Source organism: Watersipora subatra, chromosome 11, assembly GCF_963576615.1.
Source record: "Watersipora subatra chromosome 11, tzWatSuba1.1, whole genome shotgun sequence".
In the NCBI taxonomy this organism is placed as follows: domain Eukaryota; kingdom Metazoa; phylum Bryozoa; class Gymnolaemata; order Cheilostomatida; family Watersiporidae; genus Watersipora; species Watersipora subatra.
This window is the reverse complement of record NC_088718.1, coordinates 27,666,143-27,689,083: the sequence shown is the minus strand read 5'-3', so window position 1 is coordinate 27,689,083 and position 22,941 is coordinate 27,666,143. Positions and strand designations below refer to the sequence as shown.

The window sequence follows — 22,941 nt, the reverse complement described above, 5'->3', positions numbered from 1 at the left end:
TGACTTGGAATGCTCCATTTCCCGAAGAGCTCGATGAATCATGTCTCTACAGGCCCTCATTTACGTAATTGTCCATTAATGTGTGGTAGTATACCTTTATGTGCATATCCATGGAAACGCAATAGGTTTTAATAGATATCTCTTCCTGGTTTATACCAAAAAGTCCCTTCTTGGCTTACCACATATACAATCTATCGCAAGGAAATGCTTTGTCTTGTATTGATTGCCAAGGGGAATGGCAACTCTTTTTGTTTCAAGTTATCTTGGAAAGTAATCGGCTTCCCGCCATCATATAAATCCCATTTTTCTATCTTATCTCAGGCACAAGCAAAGTTAAAACTGATTTATAAACAGCCTACTCTTTGCTTATGTTTACTTTAATGAAGGTACCGTTTGATATCCTACAGATATGCATAAAGAGCTGTGTAGAAAATGGTATTGTCATTGCTTTAAAATATAAGGTGAAACATTGAATATGTCACTGAGTCATGCAAATCCTAAAGCGATAGCCGGTGAGTTTTCATCAGTTCAAAAAAGATTGTATGCAGTCAAATGTTAGTTTCATGTAATAAAAGAAGGATCAAATCTATTTACCTTGTTTAATGCCGTCGACTCAGAACGTTATGTTTATAATATTTATATTACAAAGTTATGTAGCATGTATTTTTAGTTTTATATTCAATTTAAAAAAGTTTTAATTTTAAAATTTAGCTTGAAATTTAAAAAAAACACTTCACACCTTATGCTTGGATCTCAATAACAATTCATGACCAAAAAATTTTCATTAAATTTTGCAATATAGCATATTTTAATGAAATTTGACAACAAAGCGTGTTTTCATGGAATTTCAACATATGGCATGTTTTAATAAGGTTTGAAAAGCAAGCATATTTTCATAAAATGTCGTAGTGTGGAAATTTTTAATAACATCTGACAACAAAGCGTATTTTCATGAAATTTTGTGATGTGGCATATTTTAATGAAGTCAAGGTTGATATTATATTTCGAAGTGATAGAACAAGCTGCAAAAAGAAGTATGACAACTGATTCTGTATGTAAACCACATATCAAGATTGCCGGATAAAATTTTTAAAATTTACCTGGTCCGCTCGCTTGCAGGTTTTTAGCTGGCCTGTTTTTTGAAAAAATAACCATTGATTAAAATCTTCTTTTGAAGTGTTAAATCTTTGTAGTTGTGGTCCTTTTCATCATTTCAAAGCATAGAAGTGTCATCAATAAATCTAGCCAAAGTGAATCGACTCGTTGATAGTTTTGTGAACGAGGTGTTAAAAGTATTGAACCTTGAGTGTTTAGTAAACAGTTATGGCTACGTGCAGTGTCAAATTCTTCAAAGCGCTTAAATTAGATACATACGGTTTAGCTCAGGCTTATCTAATCTCACCTAGGCACTGAATATTTTGACACTTCTCTTACCCAACCTATTTAGTAAACCAAACAAGTAGTTCTTACAAACTCGTTTGATGATAATGAGCTCAATCATTCAGTTATGTTGAAAGCAGTTGCCTTTCAATAACTGTGCCAAGTCATCAACCTACCAATCTCTTTATAAAAGGATGTTGCGTCATAACGCACTGATAATTTGGTTCTGATACAAAACTTTAAAATGGCTCGCTTGGAAAGTTCTTCAAAGGACCTGAGTCAATTTATTAAGCTATGAATAAGGAACAAACCCTTTTCTGTTTGCGAATCAAACCAAAATTAGATTTGTCTCCCTTAACTAGCCATTTACTAAATGTTATGTTCAAAAAGTGGTAATAATGTGCTCCGGCTGCTGCTTTTAAAATAGTTAGTCATAAAAAAAGTTAAAAAAATTAGGCTGTTTTTATATTTCAATGTTTGCTAAAAGTCTAAGAATGCTGTATTGTTCATGCTCCATATTTTACTATGCCGAATATAAAGTTATCCTTCCAGAACGTCTGCAGAAAGTTTTCATTCTGTAATCTAGCTTGTCATGCATTAGCAAAGCAGATTGATTCTGGGTACATTTTCGTGATACTATGCTGGATTTTGTTCCAAGTTCTTTTTGCGCTCACTGTTTTTTCAAGGTTATCCTAAGGAGTAATGGGAGTCGTCTACACGCGCATAAGTAGTAAAACTGGCTTCAATTACTTAACGATTGGTTAACACTTTTACTCCCAGATTAGCTGAAATCCTGTCACCGTTAGAGTAAGTTGTACATTGAATCTGTTCTTTCTTTTTCTTTTTCTGTATCTGTATATTATTATTATTATTATTATATATTATTATATATTATTCAGTCTCATAAAAGGCTTGTATCTATAAAATATTCACTTGCTTTAGAGATGAGCTTACACAAAGCTTTAGTAGATTTTATCAGAAAGTAATAATATTTTCTATCATTTGTGATTGTTTTGGATGTTTGAGGTGATCTGATTGCCAAGATGTTTCAAGATTAAAATAAAAAAACTTAATCGTGGTTCAAATGCCCGGAAGAAAAATACGTGAGAAATGACGCTATATTAGTCGTTATCGTAGTCGATATCGTTATCGTAGCCATAGTTGATATCGACTATGTCATTGAAGTTGCAGCAAGACGTGTCTCTATTCTGTCAGTTTTCTTTCAAGTAGTGATGTCATAATTGCATTTTTACTTGATCTGGGTGTTTTAATGGCGATCAAGTTTTGTCAATTTTAATCTTGAAACATCCTGGCAGTCAGATCACATCAAACATCAAAAACAATAACAAATGATAAAAAAATATCAGCACTTTCTGATATAATCTACTAAAATTGTGTATAAGTTCATTTTTCAACAAAGCCTTAACAAGGTTAATTTGTGTCTTGGTAGATGTATAAATATAGCCAATCAAATCAGAGAGAATGCGAACCTGTGATTACAGAAAAATAATGTTTAAAACATATGTAGCTTGACTAGTCAAAAGGTTAATAAAAACTTTCTCATCTGACTTGGAATGCTCCATTTCCTGAAGAGCTCTATGAATCATGTCTCTACAGACCCTCATTTACCTAATTGTCCATTAATGTGTGGTGGTATATCTTTATGTGCATCTCCATGAAAACGCAATAGGTTTTAATAAATATATTTTCCTAGTTTATACTGAAAGTCCCTTCATAGCTTACCACATTTTCACAACTATGCATAAGCCATCACAAGGAAATGCTTTCTGCCTTGTATTGTTTGTCAAGGAGAATGGCAATCCATTCTGTTTCATGTTACCTTGGAAAATAATCGGTTTCACGCTACCATACAAATCTATGACGAGTTTCACAGAGATGAAAAATCAAGAGACAGTGAAGTAATCAATAAAATTAAAAAAAAGTTAGTGGCAGCTATTTAGTTATTTGTAAAAGTATTATTACAATTATTACATATTATTACAATACAAAAAGTTTTGAATTAAAAAGCTTGTTTCTATATTCGGCCTCACTTGGTCGAAAAACATTGTATCTTAGATTTTATATTTTAGTATCAATTAAAACTGCAACATGAAGATGTAGTGACAGAGGGCTAGCTGTATTATTTATTAAGTGTATGTGTTCCATGGTTTTGTAGAGGTAAACAGCTAAGAGGCGGCAGTAATCAATACCGATGGTAAAAAGGTACCAGTGTTTGTTAGTCTTAGGTGCATGAGTACATTATAACATCAGTTAAAGAAATAGTGAGGCAGAAAACAAATAATTTTGATGTTGTTAAAAATGGTAAAAAGAGCTGTTACAGCGAAGAGAATAAAAATTAACTAACTGGTATCAAAGTTTGAGCAAATTTTAAAGCCACTGAGAGTATTTTATATGCAGTGCTTGCAACATAGCAAAACATGCAGTGCTTGCAACATAGCAAAACATACAGTGCTTGCAACATAGCAAAACAAGCCATGCTTGCAACATAGCAAAACATGCAGTGCTTGCAACATAGCAAAACATACAGTGCTTGCAACATAGCAAAACATGCAGTGCTTGCAACATAGCAAAACATACAGTGCTTGCAACATAGCAAAACATACAGTGCTTGCAACATAGCAAAACATGCAGTGCTTGCAACATAGCAAAACATGCAGTGCTTGCAACATAGCAAAACATACAGTGCTTGCAACATAGCAAAACATACAGTGCTTGCAACATAGCAAAACATGCAGTGCTTGCAACATAGCAAAACATGCAGTGCTTGCAACATAGCAAAACATGCAGTGCTTACAACATAGCAAAACATGCAGTGCTTGCAACATAGCAAAACATGCAGTGCTTGCAACATAGCAAAACATGCAGTGCTTGCAACATAGCAAAACATACAGTGCTTGCAACATAGCAAAACATGCAGTGCTTGCAACATAGCAAAACATGCAGTGCTTGCAACATAGCAAAACATGCAGTGCTTGCAACATATATACAACATGCAAGGTTAACAGCATAATTATATACAACATACAAAGCTAAAACAATAGTTTTGAACCATAATTGTAAGACTGAATTCTGAAAGTTGGCAGATATCATGGGAATTAAGATGCTATGTTATTGCAATAGAACACAAGCTATGTAACATCAGCCTGTATGTTGTACCTTCATATGAACTATTTCTCATGTCATTGACAGATCCCTGTTTTAAAATAATTAATGCTCGTGTCTTGGGAGAATTTGTCAACTAGAGGGTGTGACTAGAAATTGTTGGTTGGTACACAAACTCATATGTCTTGTAATAAAAGTTGATATGACTTGACTCCCTGCAAAACAAACATACATTTTCAGGTACACTAAAATAGAAGAGGTGAGGAGTCAAAAGAACAATGTACTGCTTTTGGATGGAGGTGACCAGTTTCAAGGAACTTTCTGGTTTTACGTTTATCGAGGGATGGCCATTGCACAATTTATGAAGAAACTGCGCTATGATGCCATGGTGAGTAGACAACTCTTACAAGTTTGCTGGTAATTTTTAGTGCTTTTCATCTATAGGTTGGTTAGCTAAGATGAGACAGCTTTTACATCATAGAAGGGTAGACATAGAGATATCAGAGATATCGAAATAGAGATTTTTGAAGCATCAAAATAGATATTGATATCTCATAAACATAGAGATTTCAGAAGGAACGGACATGGAGATCTCAAAGAAATAAACATAAAGATCTCAGAGGGATACACATATAGATCTCAAAGAGATAATCATATAGATCTCAGATGCATAGGCACAGAGATATCAGAAGAGAAAGACATTTAGATCTCAGATGCATAGACATAGAGATCTCAGAGAGATAAACATAAAGATCTCAGAGAAATATGCACAGGCATCTCAGAGGTGTGGACAGAGACAACACAAAATGATAAGCACCTGAGATACGAAACCAACTCAACTGTTTACGCCTAAATCACTGTGGCCGGTGTGACAGGGAATCTAAAGTTGTAAAAGTCTATTTTAAAGTTACCTACTTAAAATGCTTTTTTTCAGTTCTTTTATAAAGTGACCAAAGCTCAGAAAAATTATTGGTGATTTTGGGTTGAAGCATGTTTTTCCGTAACTGTGAGATAAACCTACAGGGATATTTCCACCAGTTTTTAGCTGGCGACAGGTGTCATGCTTTTACCAAGCGACAGGTGTCATGCTTTTACCAAGCGACAGGTGTTATGCTTTTAGCAGGTGACAGGTGTCATGCTTTTAGCAGGCGACAGGTGTCATGCTTTTGGATTGTAGTTAAATACAACTTATGCAGTTGCTTGAGAGGCTTTACAATGACTAGCTACTATCACCTTTGCTAAAAAATCTACTTCACGCTTTATTAAAGCCTGGTTTCCATATGACAGCGCAAAGCGCGCAACAAGGCGCACGACGTCGTGTGTAGGCCAGCTGTGATATGGAAACGTCAATGCATGGCGATCGCGCGACATGCGTACGCTGATCGCAAGGATCCAACAGAATGGATCTTTGCGATGGGTGCGCGCGATGATGTATCTTATAACACAACGCTAGACCTTTTCAACCTATCCTACAATTCTAACGCAGGGTTGTTTTTTGAAGAAATCGATCTCCCGTACGAAAGAGTAAGCTTGGTTTTCATATGACAGCGCAATTTCGCAACGGTGGGTTGTTTTTCCGAAGAAATATGTCTCTTCTACAAAAAAGTAAGGAAATTATCCACCCTGTCCAATGCAAGCATGGCGCCTATGCGCGATATGGAAACACCGCATCGCGGCCCAAGAAATGCATTGCGCACGAAAACTGGGCCGCGCACGATCATTGCACTGTCATATGGAAACCAGGCTTAAGTGTTTGGAGAACTGAGCTCTAAATTGACTTGAGATTCAGCAAGCAATAGCATTCCTTCATCAACGAAGAGTTTTCTGTTATCTTACCAATAGTATATCATATAACGTTGAGTGTCTGCCTACAGTATATCACATGACATTAAGTGTTTACTCACAGTATATCATATAAGGTTAGGTGTTTACCTACAGTATATCATATAACGTTAGGTGTTTACCTACAGTATATCATATAAGGTTAGGTGTTTACTCACAGTATATCATACAAGTCTAAGTGTTTACCTACAGTATATCATATAAGGTTAGGTGTTTACCTACAGTATATCATATAAGGTTAGGTGTTTACTCACAGTATATCACATAAGGTTAGGTGTTTACTCACAGTATATCATATAAGGTTAGGTGTTTACTCACAGTATATCATATAACGTTAGGTGTTTACCTACAGTATATCATATAACGTTAGATGTTTACCTACAGTATATCATATAAGGTTAGGTGTTTACTCACAGTATATCATATAAGGTTAGGTGTTTACCTACAGTATATCATATAAGGTTAGGTGTTTACCTACAGTATATCATATAAGGTTAGGTGTTTACCTACAGTATATCATATAACGTTAAGTTAACTTACAACTAAGCAAACTTTGAGTATTTCTTATGGTTTAAAAACCGTCCCCAATCAGTTTTAAAAAAATGGCTAATAGCTTCATTCACTGTGTAGTTGTTAGCTATCAGGTTTATATACACAGCACTTGAGTATTCAACTTGCATTTTTGTACCAGACAATATGGTAATTGGACCAAGCTGCATGCCCTCGTCAAAGTTCTCATTTAAATGTCATTAAAAGGGCACTTGTGTAGTAATTGCATTCCCATGCAATCAACCATACATCCTTGCTATAATAAGAGTTGTGTCTGTCTGTCTGTTTGTCTGAAGCCATGGTTGAAAGTTGAAAATGTTATATCATACTGGATTTGAACGCAGAAAATTTGGCTTGTCCACCTGGCATACTATCATCTGCACCAATCATTCACCTTTCAGGTTCCTAGAATAATTGTGCGCATACTTATTCTCTGCTCTTTATCAGCACTCCTGATAATCTCTTACAGCACACTAGACTGCCTGGATACTAGTAATCATTAATTCATGTGCAGAACTCAACCTGTACATACATGTAGTTAAGCATGCCAAAAAGCATCAAGTAATGGACAATCTATACTAAAGACCTCCACATACTGGTTGCTTAGTTAAAGCGTCTGTGTAAATATTTACTTGTTTTAGGCACTAGGAAACCATGAATTTGACCTTGGTCTTCAACCGCTTCAAAACTTTATCAATAATGTCACAGTTTCGTCGGGTTTTGAAGTTCTCAGCTCTAACATAGACGATAGCAATGAGCCAGGTCTAAGCGGTTACCTGCCTTATATAGTCCGAGATGTTGGAGGCAAGAAAATTGGTATCATTGGGTACACAACGACAGACACTCCAACCCTCACTGCTGTTGGTACGTAAGGCAGAATTGTTATTACAACATGTTTTTACTTTGCAAAGTTTATCAACGATAGTCAAAATGGCGTCATGATTATACTGTTTTCTTAGTACTAGTCTGGCATTTAACTGAACTAGACTATAAAAGACATAGATATCCCATGATGCAACTCACCTTTAGGTGCTGTCTATGACCTTAATTTAGTCCACCTTCTCAAAGAGCGATGGTGGTAAAATGTAGTGTTATATTGTCAGTTCTATTCATGACACTACTATATTGACTTTTAGCCAAGTTCATGACTTAAATTTTATAAATTTAAATGCTGTATAAATGTATGTGAAATATAGTACGTCAAATTTTCTTTTGGTTACCAAAAGGTGAGTCAAGGTCGGTAGCAACAATCTCGCAAATTTTGGATAATATTTATTGCTTTGCGATCTTACAGCTACAACTTGGCACGATCAGTCCAACTTTCGTAGTCAGCTTTTTTTCATGAACGATGCTTTATTGATGGAATGAAACTTTTAAATATATGGATCTTGTGTCTGCTGATCTTAGCTGGTGTAAAGCTGTCCTACTTCTACATTTTTATCGATCTGCTAACGTATCGAAAGTTTCAATCACAATTGTATCACTGACAAAGGTTTATTGAAAGTTTGCCAGCTTTCATAATTTTGACAGTAGCCAACATCAGTTATTTATTAAATTTAGAGCACCATTTTTACTCAGCTTTGAACGGATAGGCTATTGCAATTTTTTAAGACTAAAAAGTGCACAAAACTTCTCTTGATATGTTAAAAATTATTATATTTTTCACATTTTAATTCTGCTTATAAAAGTTTATACACTTGATATATTAAACTTTCATAAGTAAGTTTCCTTAATTTTGATTATTTTCCTTTTTTATTGTTTCATTACTGGTACCACTGTCAGAATAGTCCGCTGACTGTCAATTGAAATGAGAGTTGTCTGCTCTTACGCTAATATGTTCATGTAGTGATGGAATCAGGCTAGCGATGAGTACCAAAAACTAACCTTTGTATCTAATGTAATAAAATATTAGATTTTGTATGATTGTTTCAAAATTAACTTTAAAGGTTTTAAAGATCAGTAATACTTGAATAAAATAACTTTGTATATTTTGAGCAAAAATGACATAAATCTGCTTAAATAAAGATCGTTTGTTGCTAAATATTTGCTGTTAAATTAAAATCGAAAGGATTAATCATAAAATTTAAAAGAAATTCACTGACAAGTATGACATACTAATGATAGTATCTTAAATTTTCTTTTATTGTATTTACTTACATGTACATGTACTTTTCAACTGCTGTAAAAGGCATCATAGAGTTACGATTTGAAAAATAAATTTCAGTTTTGAAAATAAATAAAAGATTTTACAGAAAAATCTCTAAAAAATTTATTTGTTTCATCTTTGTATTCTTGTCAGAAGTTGTCGTTGTTGTTGAAAATCGACAAGTTGTTGAACAAAATTGTCAGATTTGGCCACCATAAACACTGTGAAAATACAGCCTCAAAGTTTAATCTATGGGCTGCCAAAAGCATGTACACCATATTTGCTGTTATAATTATTTTAGTTTTTAAAGCTGGAGCGTCTTTGTGTATAATAAATAGCAAATAAGTTCTCAGCAGTCTCTAAAGTCATTGGCTCTTAACAGTAAAGCACCACCTTCACAGCTGTGTAGAAAGCATCAAGCTCAGCGCAAATACCTATTACAGATTTTTGCAAACACATAACACTTTTTGTATGAGCAGACAACTTCTACTTAAGAACCAAGCACATACGCTTGGTTCTTAAGTAGAAGTTGTCAATACACATCAATATATGTGTATATATATTGGTTGTAATTTAAGTTCAGCATCACTTTTTTCTTTTCCAAATTACTTCCCTTGGTCTTTGAATGTAGACCAGGTGTGAGTAGAATGTTCTTTTATTACTAAGCACATGAATCTATGCAGGTAATGTTGGCAACCTTATATTCCATGAGGTAGTGCCAAGCATTCGAGCGACTGTTCAGGTCATCAAAGATGTTGAGGCGGTTGATATCATAATTGCCTTAGGCCATGCAGGCTTTGAGGTTGACATACAGGTTGCCCAAGAAGTTGATGATGTGGACATAGTAGTTGGAGGCCATACCAACACGTTCTTATACACAGGTGACAGATTACAGGCTATTTTCTAGATTACAGGCTAGATTATAGATTGTGGTTTTCCATTAATGACTCATCCCTATGTATTCAATGGTAAACTTCAAACTTTTTACTGTCGGAGTTGAAAATCGCAGTGCTTGCTCAATAGCAAAATTGTGACAATTATTTGGCAGCAGAAAAGCTCAAATCACAAAGTCCTTTCTTTCATCTTGCATCATACAATTTTAGCAGACCGATTGATAATAGTTTCAAAATATGATGAGACAACTCCACATTTTTACTTCTGGTGAACAAGTAAAAGTAGAATCTTTCTCAATAACTTTTCACCAATTTAGTGAAAAGGCTTTTAAGAAAAATATGAATTCGCATGGAAAAAAAATTTGAGAGACCAAAAATTTTAAAACTTCCCTAACACTTGAATGAGAAAAAACTAATGACTTTGACTACAAGTGTGATTTTGAATGTTCTTTTATTAAATATACACTCATACTAAGTTTCCACACCGTAATAGAATAGCGGCACACTCCCATATGGTGCTGCAATACCATCATAAAAACAGCCATGTTGCTCTCACTCTGTCATGATTCAGTGTTGCATTTTGTAAGCGAAACACCCGTGTGATGTGCCATCTTTGTTCCGTTGAAACGACCTTAGCGACCAACAACAGAAAAGGAAGGCCTATGCATGTTTGTTCATAGGCCTTCATTTTCTGTTGCTTTATATGCAGAAACATTTGTTGTATCACGGATTGAAGCGATAGTAGAAAGTTGTTGATTAACTAGTGTCATGTCCATACCGAATAATGCCATTTTTTTTCTTTTGATCATCCATGGCTGGTTTTATCCTTGACCTCTTGAAGATACAACTTTGGCATAAACGATCAGACAACCATTGCTTTATTATAGCGCCTTATGGAAACATAAATTGCTTATCGATCTAGCTAACAGAAATCATAAGAATCGTAATTCTATAGCAATAGCATAACATCTAAATTCGCATGATTTTTGTTAGCTTTCAGAGTTCAGTCTTTCAATTGTGCTTGCAAACAATTGTTTTAGCTTTGCATGTTGTATATACGCTGCTAGTTTTGTATGTTGCATATATGTTTCAAGCTTTGTATGTTGTATATACGCTGCAGGTTTTGTATGCTGCATATATGTTTCAAGCTTTGTATGTTGTATATATGCTGCAAGTTTTGTATGTTGCATATATGTTTTGAACTTTGTATGTTGTATATATGCTGCAAGTTTTGTATGTTGCATATATGTTTCAAGCTTTGTATGTTGTATATACGCTGCAGGTTTTGTATGTTGCATATATGTTTCAAGCTTTGTATGTTGTATATATGCTGCAAGTTTTGTGTGTTGAATATGTACTGCTAGATCTGTATGTTCAGCACAGGCAGACCCAGGAGTCACTACACTATCTCTGTATGAAAACTTATTAATAGTTCAAATGAACAATTGACTTAACATGATAAAATGCTGACATTCCTACAACCACCCTTACTATTAAAACAATATATAACTGGTTTGAAGTAGCCATTTTTCAAGAGGTTCCAAAATGTTGCGTTTTCCTTTTTGTTTCATTATCAATGGAAGTTAGGGTAGGAAAATAAAATCTTGCTGAGTCATTTATTACAACAAACTGATACTGATCTATACTCTATGTTTTTTGTTTACTTGCGTCTACTTTTCACTATATCAGGCACATTCACCCAGGCTATCTTGTGCAGATTCCCTACCTGTAATAAATTCGACAATTTTTTTTTATACATGTTCTTAAGGAATGACACGTTTCATTGGATTTCTATGATTTACTGTGGTTTTTCATAAGTTCACTGATGTTATAGATGACAGTTTTTTAAGTGTTATAATTTACACTCAGAACTGAACACCTGCTGTTCTATCGACATGAGCAAAAATGTTTTGTTTTAGTTAATTAAATGGTTAAAATCACATTTAACAAAAGGAGTAGTGAAAAAAGCTAAGGGTGCAAAACTCTTACGGTATAATGACCTTTTTCCATGGCTTTTATTTTTCTCCAGTGTTGCAGGTAATGAAATTTAGTCTCAATTGAAATGGGATGACTTTGCATATTTGAATAGCAATCTTCAGGTTTCTAGCCATATCTTGTACAGGTGATGATCTGCCTGGCTCTGAGAAGCCTGCCAGCACCTACCCTCATGTTGTCAAGAAGAATAATGGTAAAACCGCCCTTTGCGTTCAAGCCTACACATTCAGCAAGTACTTGGGCAACCTGAGTGTGACGTTTAACGAACAGGGAGACGTTACGGCATGGGGAGGCAACCCGATATTATTGGACAACTCTGTACCAAAAGGTAAGATAAATCTAGTTTGTTGTTGACAATCAAAAGTTTGTATTTTTCATGTAATTCGGTAATCTCTAAAAAGACAAACAGAAAACCAAATGATTTCAAGTTCGCAGTGAGACGGTCAGGAACTTAGAAATAATGTGCAACAATTAACAATAAACTGCTATATTCTAGATTTTGTTTAAAACCTTCATCTGTTGATAAGTGTATATGGAATGGATTGGCCTATAAACAAGTTGGCCTATATAAAACAAGCTGACCTATAAAGGACAATTCGTCCTATATGGAGGAAGTTGGCCTATATAGGATGAGCCAACTTATAGAAGACAATTTGAACTTGGAAAAACTTTGACCTAGAACAAATTGATATACATTGAGACTAGTTTGACACGTTGACCTATATTGGAAGAGCTGTCCATCTATAGGAAATGTTTTACTACGAAAGAAATATTGATCTAAATAGAAAAAAATGATCTATAGGCAAACCAAGTTATTTTGTATGAGACAAGCTCCCCTATTTAGGAAAGGCTAACCTATGTGAGACAAGTTGGGGGATATGGGAATACCTGATCGTTTAAAGGAATCACGAAAGAAAAGGCAGGTTTTGTAAAAGCCCGTGTATCAGCTGACCTTGCAAACATTATGATGTGTGCCATGTAACCAGAGTAAATACCAACCAATCATAGTGAGATATGATTGGGTGAATACCGTGTGCTTTTTTAAGTGTTGTTATTTTGTATTTCGTTTGATTAATTAAAAAATTAGGTTTGAATTTGTTCAAATTATTTTTTTAATGCCGTCTCAATTGTTCTGGCTGTTTGTATGACTGAATGGTTATGTGAGGGGTATTTTGTATGACTGGACGGTATTTGAGGGATATTTCCTGGTCTGATACCATTTTGTTCAGTGTGATATTATATTGATGCATGACTAACCAACCTCATACTGAAGCTCCTTTCCTTGTTTTTTTTAAATTTAATGTGTATAAATACGTATGACAAGTGACTTATTATGTTGTCACATATTACCTAAAGTATAATGACGTTTTGTTTTAATAATACGTAATTTAAAGTGGTAAACATCATGCTAACTTAATGCCGTGTTTAACAATTGAAAGACACAGCTCGAGATAACTCTAGGAGTTGTTTTCTCACTAGATAATAGGCCCGAGTAAACTCGGCTGATACGTTTCGCTTTAGATCTTTTTACTCTTTTGGTTTACGAAAATGACGAAATTTTGGTCATTTTGTATACAACATGTTTTTAGTAAAGTTCCAAAGTTTCATGTTGATTGGATGGTTAGTTTTGTAGATATCGTTAAATTACCAAGCACTATTATTCAACCGAAAAATAAACAATTACTGTAGACCAAATACGAGTCTTTAATGACACGTTGATTAAAGCTCTGGTAAAGATGTTTTAAAAATAGAAAAAGCTAAAATATGTTTTTTGTTCAGCAACAAAAGCTTTTATCCATAACAAATATGCACACTCAATCCGGCTTCGTGTGCATCAATCATTATGTTTCTTCAGTTGACTCTAAAATATCCCTTCTTTGGAAGAGTGTGAAAAACTATTTGTTATATTCTGCAAGCTTGTAGCTGCAAAAATATATTTAGTACAAAAGATATTGCGCTACTCTAAATGCTGTCACAGTCGGTGGAAAGTTATTAGTACTGTTTAGGATCAGGGGACCTACTTGTATATACAAGACTAGTCTTCAGAGTGTTTAGGAGTATAATCACAGGTTTACCAGCCGTTGAATGATATTCAGATGCGGAAGTAGAAGCAATGGTAGAGATGTACAAAGGTCGCGTCATTGAGGAAGGGAGCGTTCCAATAGCAAGAGCTGTCGTTAAGCTTGATGCAGATTGCCGGAAACGAGAATGCAATTTTGGTAAGTTTTTTATATATATTTGTACTAGATGAATGTTCGGTGTTGCACGGGTAATGAAACAATTTCCCAGGGAATTTGAGTAACTCAAGTTAGTAATTTGTTTGATAATAAGGGCTGTGTTCATCTATCTGAAGCCGGCTTGTGCTTATAAGTGTACTTGTAATCATTGCTTTTCTCGCATAGCTTTGTTCCGCAATCATGATCTTCAGCGTGCCAGAAGTAACGGATAGTATTTTCGCAAGCGCTGCTTGAGTATGTGCACTATTATTCCATAGTATGACAATGACAGTGTCATGTAGTGGTTAGCTTGCCTGTTTGGAGAACTGGTGACTCTGAGTTTAATTCCTGCTGAAGGGGAATTTTTCTTCTTAAATATCAACTGCTGTAACTAGATGCTGCAAATGACAGCTGACGGACAGACAAATGACAGCTGACGGACAGACAAATGACAGCTGATGGACAGACAAATGACAGCTGACGGACAGACAAATGACAGCTGACGGACAGACAAATGACAGCTGACGGACAGACAAATGACAGCTGACGGACAGACAAATGACAGCTGACGGACAGACAAATGACAGCTGACGGACAGACAAATGACAGCTGACGGACAGACAAATGACAGCTGACGGACAGACAAATGACAGCTGACGGACAGACAAATGACAGCTGACGGACAGACAAATGACAGCTGACGGACAGACAAATGACAGCTGACGGACAGACAAATGACAGCTGACGGACAGACAAATGACAGCTGACGGACAGACAAATGACAGCTGACGGACAGACAAATGACAGCTGACGGACAGACAAGCGCTGAGATTTATATATATAGATAACATATGATATTTTAGTCTATTTAACAATTTGAAATTCAAATCTTTTATGAAATGCAAATCTAATTTTACCCTTAAAGTTCTTTTACTTTTTCATATACTGTATTGTAAAACATGGTGTTAAAGTGACTAAACTTAATTGCGCTAAAATATTGTTTGATATGGTTTACAATAAAAGCTAAAACAACATTCATCAGATGCTAGAACCTACAGTCTAATCAGTCCATCAAGCACTAAATTTGCTTCAGCCTTTGGAATAAAGACCAAAGATATCACAGCTAGTAATATATTATTGTATTATTTACTATAGTTACTATATTCTAAACATAGTAACCCTACAATCAGTTTCCGGTCATTATTATATGACAAATATGTATATTCTGAATAGTTCCACAATTATCATAAAATCAAGTACATCTAACTGTAAATCACAAATTAGTCAGTAAGTTATATTACAAAAACAAAAATGTTCAAATTAGCAAAAAGTAACAATTTCCAATGATTAAATTAGTGATTTTCATACTATTATTATTTGCCGCTTCATTAATGCGTCTCTGTCCTAATATATCATTGATGAAGCTTGGTAACTAAAGATTACATTGGGTGCTTTTTATCTGAACTGCCTTTGATGATCATTTCACAGGGACTGAGCATAATAGCATAACTACATATATAGATCTCAGAGTTTGTCTAGATGTTCTTCGGTATGTCCGGCAATAGCTGTTAGAATCTTGGAATTAAAAACTCGCATTCTGTTGGATTAGAACTCACAAAGATTGCAACCACAAGTTTCGAACTGTGCATTTAGCCACCAATCTACGCGGCTCTTACGATTCTATTATTCTTATCACACACCGTATATCGTATGCACACACTAAATGTCCACTTTGGATTATTAACTAATACTACCTTTTGAATTTGTTACTTTTTGAAATTGTTTAAAAACTAATTTTTTGCTACCAGTACTTATTTTTTTAATTTGTAATTTTTAATTGTGTCGATTCAGTTTCAAATGTGCCGTTACACTTGTATTACCGGTTTTCGTAAGGTTCGATTGCTAAATCAGTAAAGGCTAATACTTTTCATGTGGACAATTTCTACATTCTCTTCCAGCTTGGTCATATAAAAAGTACCAGAAAAAAACAGTCTGAATATCTCATTTTTACATTTGTACTGGCATCGAGAGGTACCAGTATCGTCGTATTCAAAGTTTTGATGGATATGTTCTGGTGGAACAGTAATCTTCTTTATACACACACATTTCTATGCACAAACTTTTATTATTAATTCAACATATTCAGGATTTTTATTTGCAGTTCGTATTAATTGTATCATTGCCAAATCATCTTTTATTGTAATCGTAGCAAAACAGACTTAATTTAGCTATTACTTGCTTATTATTTCACATTTACATTTAAACACTTTTATATATAGTTGTTTTATTTTGTTTCTTAATTTATTTGACCTGCACAAAACATTTTCCTCATGATATGAAGTTTGAATGTTACAATTGTTTGACCAAGTTTGAAAACCTTTACAGTTGTTTTATTTTTTCTCTTAATTTGTTTAAACTGCATAAAACACTTTTTTCTAAGACTCTTCTTACAAAATACTTTTATTACCTGAGCACCGCTGTTGATTCAACTAGTACATCTACGTATAATAGCATGTGTAATAGCATATACTACACGGGTTTGCATCAATATCTTGATACTCACCTAGATTAATCTGATCATCTTCCAAGGTTTTCAGACATGAATGATCGTCTGGTGTTCTCTATTTTTGTCGTATTCAACTCTTTCCTTTATTTTACTTAGTTGATCAGTGAGTCATTCCTCTGTTATATTTGTTATTCTTTTATCTTCTCATGTTTCATTCATTCTCAATCTGTAATAATTGTTATATCCTCTATGCTATTTAGATAACATATAGCATATAACAGTTATAAATTATTTGTTGGTTTTCACTCATAAGAAAAGAATGGCTTATCTAGCCTGATGGGGCACAGGAGCATCGCACGGATAGAATGTGCTTTCTAAAGTTTCTCTCGACTAGGGTGTATTTCCATTTGTTCATTCTATCATAATGTTATGAATGCTGTTTAATAGATTATCGACTTGGCTACGTTATTTGCGGTAGACTGCAGCTGTAGCCTGCTGTAAGCTGTTGTTATTTATTAACAAATGTTTAAGTCTGTGAGATTTTTTGCACTTTATAGTAGAGCTGCCTTTTTTAACCGGTGTTCCTCAAAGAACTTATTGCATAAAGCATTGGGAGTGCAAATTATTTAGCAAACAGTACACTTGCGATGTCCACCTGCTGTCGTCTCATTATTATTATTAGTATTTTATTGATTTATTATTTTTACTGCTTGATAAATAAATTTTATTATTTCTATTCTAACCAATGTTATGACGACCAGATGCATTGCTAATGAGAAATTTTCTTGAAAAGGAAATCTGGTGACAGATTCATGGATTCATGGCAACCTAGTATTTGGAAGTGACACAAAATGGTCCAGAGCATCAATTGCTCTCACAAATGGAGGGTCCATTAGAGCGCCTATAGAAAGAGGTAACCAATAATTAACCAATTTTGGTGAATTAGAAAAAACTACCTACATTTACCTTGTTAGCTCTTTAGTCCTGTTCCTATAGCTTCCACTAGCATACCTTCCTACTACTTTTAAATTAGTCCTGTTCCTATTGGTTCTACTAGCATACCTTCCTATTACTTTAGTCCTGTTCCTATTGGTTTTACTAGCATACCTTCCTACTACTTTAGTCCTGTTCCTATTGGTTCTACTAGTATACCTTTCTACTACTTTAGTCCTGTTCCTATTGGTTCTACTAGCATACCTTCTTACTACTTTAGTCCTGCTCCTATTGGTTCTACTAGCATACCTTCCTACTGCTTTAGTCCTGTTCCTATTGGTTCTACTAGTATACCTTTCTACTACTTTAGTCCTGTTCCTATTGGTTCTACTAGCATACCTTCTTACTACTTTAGTCCTGCTCCTATTGGTTCTACTAGTATACCTTCCTACTGCTTTAGTCCTGTTCCTATTGCTTCTACTAGTATACCTTTCTACTACTTTAGTCCTGTTCCTATTAGTTCTACTAGCAGACCTTCCTACTATTTTAGTCCTATTCCTATTGGTTCTACTAGCAGACCTTCTTACTACTTTAGTCCTGCTCCTATTGGTTCTACTAGCATACCTTCCTACTGCTTTAGTCCTGTTTCTATTGGTTCTACTAGTATACCTTTCTACTACTTTAGTCCTGTTCCTATTGGTTCTACTAGCATACCTTCCTACTACTTTAGTCCTGTTCCTATTAGTTTTACTAGCATACCTTCCTACTGCTTTAGTCCTGTTCCTATTGGTTTCACTAGTATACCTTCCTACTACTTTAGTTTTGTTTTTATTGGTTTCACTAAGCCCTAGCTTTGCACATTCAACTTCTCGGATTTGTAAAATAGCTTCTTACCATTTGTTTCAACAGTACTTTTTGCATTGATTTTAGCGCTGATACACTACAATTCTGTTTGCAAAATCATTATATTTCATGTATTAGTGACTTATTACAGGAAACATAACAAACGCAATGCTGCTAACTTCTCTCCCCTTTTCTAATGATGTTGTGGCCATCACAATAACTGGAAAAACTCTGAAAGAAATGTTCGAAAACAGTATACGGTCATACGACAACGAGGCACTTTCAGGCCGCTTTTTGCAAATGTCAGGTAAGTGAGCACAATGTACTTGTTAGTTGTAATTGTCATTACGGTTACTATTATTGCCACTGTTAACTGTACTATAGTGGTTGCCATTATTACAGCTTTTATTATTACATTTGCTATTTTATTATTATTTAATATATTGTTATTTTTGCAGTTTTTATTATGAGTACAGTCATTATGATTGTTGGCTTAGCAACCACTTTTCTAGATCCCCAAAAACTAGTAACAAAAACAACTTCTTGTTGTTACAGCAGGGAACATGCCAAGGAATATTCCTTTACAATGCCTTAATCGTACGATATGCATTTATGTCATTCCATCTAAGTCTAACAGTGGTGACACTATTTAAGATTTTCCTAATTAGTGTCATGGCCAGTGATTGGCTAATTAGTGTAACTGCTAGAATTCTTTTTAACATCCAAAAATAAACACTAACTAGACGTTCAACTTTTTTCTAATTCAAACAGAGTTTCATAAGTCGGCATATTCTCCAAGTAAGTTAGTCCATTATTTGAAATAGTAAATCTGCAGAAACACTTTCTGCATGTCAATCTCTGATTGACAGTATTGCAAGTCAAACTCTATGTGCATGTGTTTGTGTGATTGGCAGGTGCACAAGTACATTATGACCTTTGTCAGCCAATTGGAAACAGAGTTACTTATCTTGGTCTTCGCTGCCTGGAGTGCGACATTCCAACGTTTGAACCCCTTGATCTAACTGCAAATTATACTCTTCTCACAACCTCCTTTATTGCCACTGGAGGAGATGGATATGATATGCTGGCTAAAAATACTCTCGCTTATGAAAATTTGGGTAAGTTATTAAAACCACTCAAAACATGGTTTACACTACTAAGAACAGTGAATAAGCCTAAGCTGTGCATTCAATTCTATACATGAGATTAGGGCAGTTGTACAATTTTTCATCGACAAAGAATTTTTTATTACAATAAAAAAATTGCAGCATGGTTCTTTCTCAAAAGTTGTTAAAATCTTAATATGATGAACAAACGCTGCTTAAATAGTATATTTGTTCTTAGTTCAAAATTGCTTGCTTTTTACGCAAATTAGAGAGTATGACAATGGAGGCAAGTATTAAATAGTTTTTAGGAAAGTTGTGTTCTCTTTTATTCTAATTTTAGCGATTCGTTTTTGTGGTTTTTTATGTTTTTTGTCACTAAAATGATGAATTTTTAGTTTAACATCTAAGCCTGTATTTATTTATTTTATATATTTACCCGACAGCGGAGGCAACGTGCGGATCAGACCAGTATATAACACATGCTGATTAAGAGTGAGAGTGGATTGAGAGCGGACTCTATTTTATATCATATTTAGAAAAAAATTATAATGTAGTGTAAAATAGTACCATGTAATATAACGTAATTTAATACAATACTGTATAACTATAATATAATAAATAATAGTACAATCTATAATTTGACACTCAGTGTATACTATGTCATAACAAATATATTTAATATGATATAATATACATTAGTGTAACATGGCATATTACAATTCAGTACAATATGATACAATACACTTTAATTTAATGTTAAAGTAAATTAGATCATTCAAAGGGAGGAGAGTTTAAAAATTTATTGTGAGGCATTTAAATTATGAGATAAATTGCTATTGGTCATCTGTGATTACCCTTGAGGAGATTAACCTTTGGCTGAGGTGATATATAAACTCAAACATTTAAAGATAAAGTTGGAATTTAGTTATGGAATACAGCTACATGTGACAAGTTCCTCGCTGGCACCGAATACAGTCGGTTTAGGTGTGCCAACTTGTAGAGGAAGTAACCTTCAGTTACTCAAACCCAAGTAGTATTGATTGATTGTCGTTGTCTCCAAATGTTGACCAGCAAATAAGGACAAATAAAAATCACCATTAGAGAACATTATTTTGTGTTCATGCATTACCGACAATCACTTGAAGAGTGCAAAAGCACCAAACAGAACTGGAACTGGACTCCAAAGGAAAAACGTCAAACCAAAAAATATAAATACAATTAACATCCACACTCTAGTTATTTATAACACGCCGTCTGACTAATTATACATTATAAATACAATATGCAATATAATAGAGGATACACTATAATATACCCAATCAATATCACAACCATAACACACTATACGCATGACGACCAACCACTATATTTATTCTAAGTAGCACTTCCATGTTACTATTTTGTTTGTTTCTAGCGTTTCATAGAACAAACTTTTGGTTAGCAACTACTAACATAGAATTTCATGTGTCACCTGGTGGTTTTGTATGTAGCAGGGTGCATGGTAGACTTGGTATCGATTCAACTATCATAAAGTTAGTCGGCTTCCATTAAAAGCATTCAGAGAGAGTCACTCTTCTCTTCCATGAAGCTTATATGTTTACTTATGGTTTAACACGTTACCAAGGTGCTTTTTATTTACTACAGTAGGAGATACGCGATGTATGTATGTCGAAGAATCATAGTAGTTTTGCAATAAATATGGTACACAAGATCACACGGAAGACCTTGTTGGCTTTGATGGCCTTTGATTTGTTGCATTGATAAAACTATGGCTCATGATCTTTATAAATATTTATAATTTTTCTTGACTATGCTTGATGTTCATGCAATGAATTATAAAATGTTTTTATTATATTCACTTTTTGATCATCTTTTTGGTTTATCACTTTATTGGAAGTAACTTCACTTCAAACAGAAAAACTTCTAAACTATGCCATGTAATAATTAAAAAGGGTAATAGTTAATAAAATCAAATAAATGATTTGACATATTATAGTCTACCTCAAAATCCATTTCTCTGTTAAAAGAGTCTATAATAGATGGAGCATTGTTAAGAGAACTAGCTATGATATTGTCACAATAATTATTAGAGATTATATTGTAGATAGATATTAATTTTATTCACACCAGTTAATGTCATTTGATACAACTTAGACCTTGCAAAAAAGCAAAAATGGTAAAGTAAACTATGTGTATTGAAAGAAAATTATTATTAACTATGCTATTTGTTCATAATACATTCGTTGAAATGTGTTGTAACCCTGTAATTTTCTCTTAAAATATGAAGACCCAAACCATGAAAGATCTTGAAACCCATTTTCTAACCTATAGAGTAATTTTCACATCATTCACCTTTCAGTGAAAGTTTTCCATGCTTATAGTCACAGGTAGGCCTAAGAACTTGTTCAACTCAGATAGTTTTACCTGCATCAAGGTAGGTCTAAAGAAACCTAAAGCATTTTCACTTTCTTGTTTTGTTATCATACATTTCTCTTTGTACAGGTTTACCGGATGCTTCTTTGGTTCAGGAGTACATGTCCACATTATCCTCAGTTTATCCTGGTGAAGATGGCAGAGTGCAGATAACTCCTGAAAATGCTGATTTGAGCAAATGTGAAGATACCGTTACACAGGCAGCCACAGAGCTAAAATTTAATCAATTGAACCTGCTATCTGTATCAGCAGCCATGTTGCTTTACACTATTTACTAGGTGTGCGTTTACGGCAACACAAATATTGACTCTGAGTTATATTTAAACTGGCAGTTTACTTATAGCCAGTCTGCTTCTATTTGATTAACGTGTGAAATTTTTCTGTAACAAATATTTCGATATATTCTTAGCTGAAATTTTTTTATTCGTTCTATGTTCTATGTATGACTAATGCCAATACTAATTTGTGATCGCCAGACAACCATTTACTACGGGTAAAGCGATTGTACTAAAGAGTGACTTCCTAGAGTTTCAGATGTAATGCATACTTCTCTATGGCAGTAAGTGACTTCCTAGAGTTTCAGATGTAATTCATACTTCTCTATGGCAGCAAGTGACTTCCTAGAGTTTCTGATGTAATAAATACTTCTCCATGGCGTCAGCCCACTCTGATGAATAGTGAATGATAGAAGATTATCTGAAACTTTGACATATTAGTAATGTTGAGCTTTATCTTCTCTTTCAAACTCTCAGTTTTAGTCTATGCATTATAGCAGTTAAGGGACGTGTGATCAACACCTTATGCAGGATTTTATAGGCACCTCAGAAATGGGTTTATTGAGCTTCAACAAAGCTCGTCTAATCAACGCTTTACCTTTCCTAGTCTAGCTATCTATCTTCTATCTATATACATGTATATGTTTCTCAAAGTATGTGTGTACGCATTCCAGCAATACATCTTAAGATCTTGGTATAAA

General features: G+C 34.3%; 1 protein-coding gene across 1 annotated transcript in view; it reads left to right on the top strand.

The window, feature by feature from the left end:
• The window catches only part of LOC137408295 (snake venom 5'-nucleotidase-like), a 29,548-nt gene extending 6,969 nt beyond the window's left edge, over window positions 1-22,579 (top strand). Inside the window, exons 2-10 of the mRNA XM_068094757.1 lie at window positions 4,744-4,891; window positions 7,536-7,758; window positions 9,724-9,921; window positions 12,056-12,256; window positions 14,025-14,147; window positions 17,444-17,563; window positions 18,578-18,733; window positions 19,341-19,544; window positions 22,035-22,579. Of these exons, the coding sequence (XP_067950858.1) occupies window positions 4,744-4,891; window positions 7,536-7,758; window positions 9,724-9,921; window positions 12,056-12,256; window positions 14,025-14,147; window positions 17,444-17,563; window positions 18,578-18,733; window positions 19,341-19,544; window positions 22,035-22,243 (1,582 nt within the window). The 3' untranslated portion in view covers window positions 22,244-22,579. The remainder of the gene's footprint in view (window positions 1-4,743; window positions 4,892-7,535; window positions 7,759-9,723; window positions 9,922-12,055; window positions 12,257-14,024; window positions 14,148-17,443; window positions 17,564-18,577; window positions 18,734-19,340; window positions 19,545-22,034) is intronic.
• The last annotated feature ends 362 nt before the right edge of the window (window positions 22,580-22,941 follow it).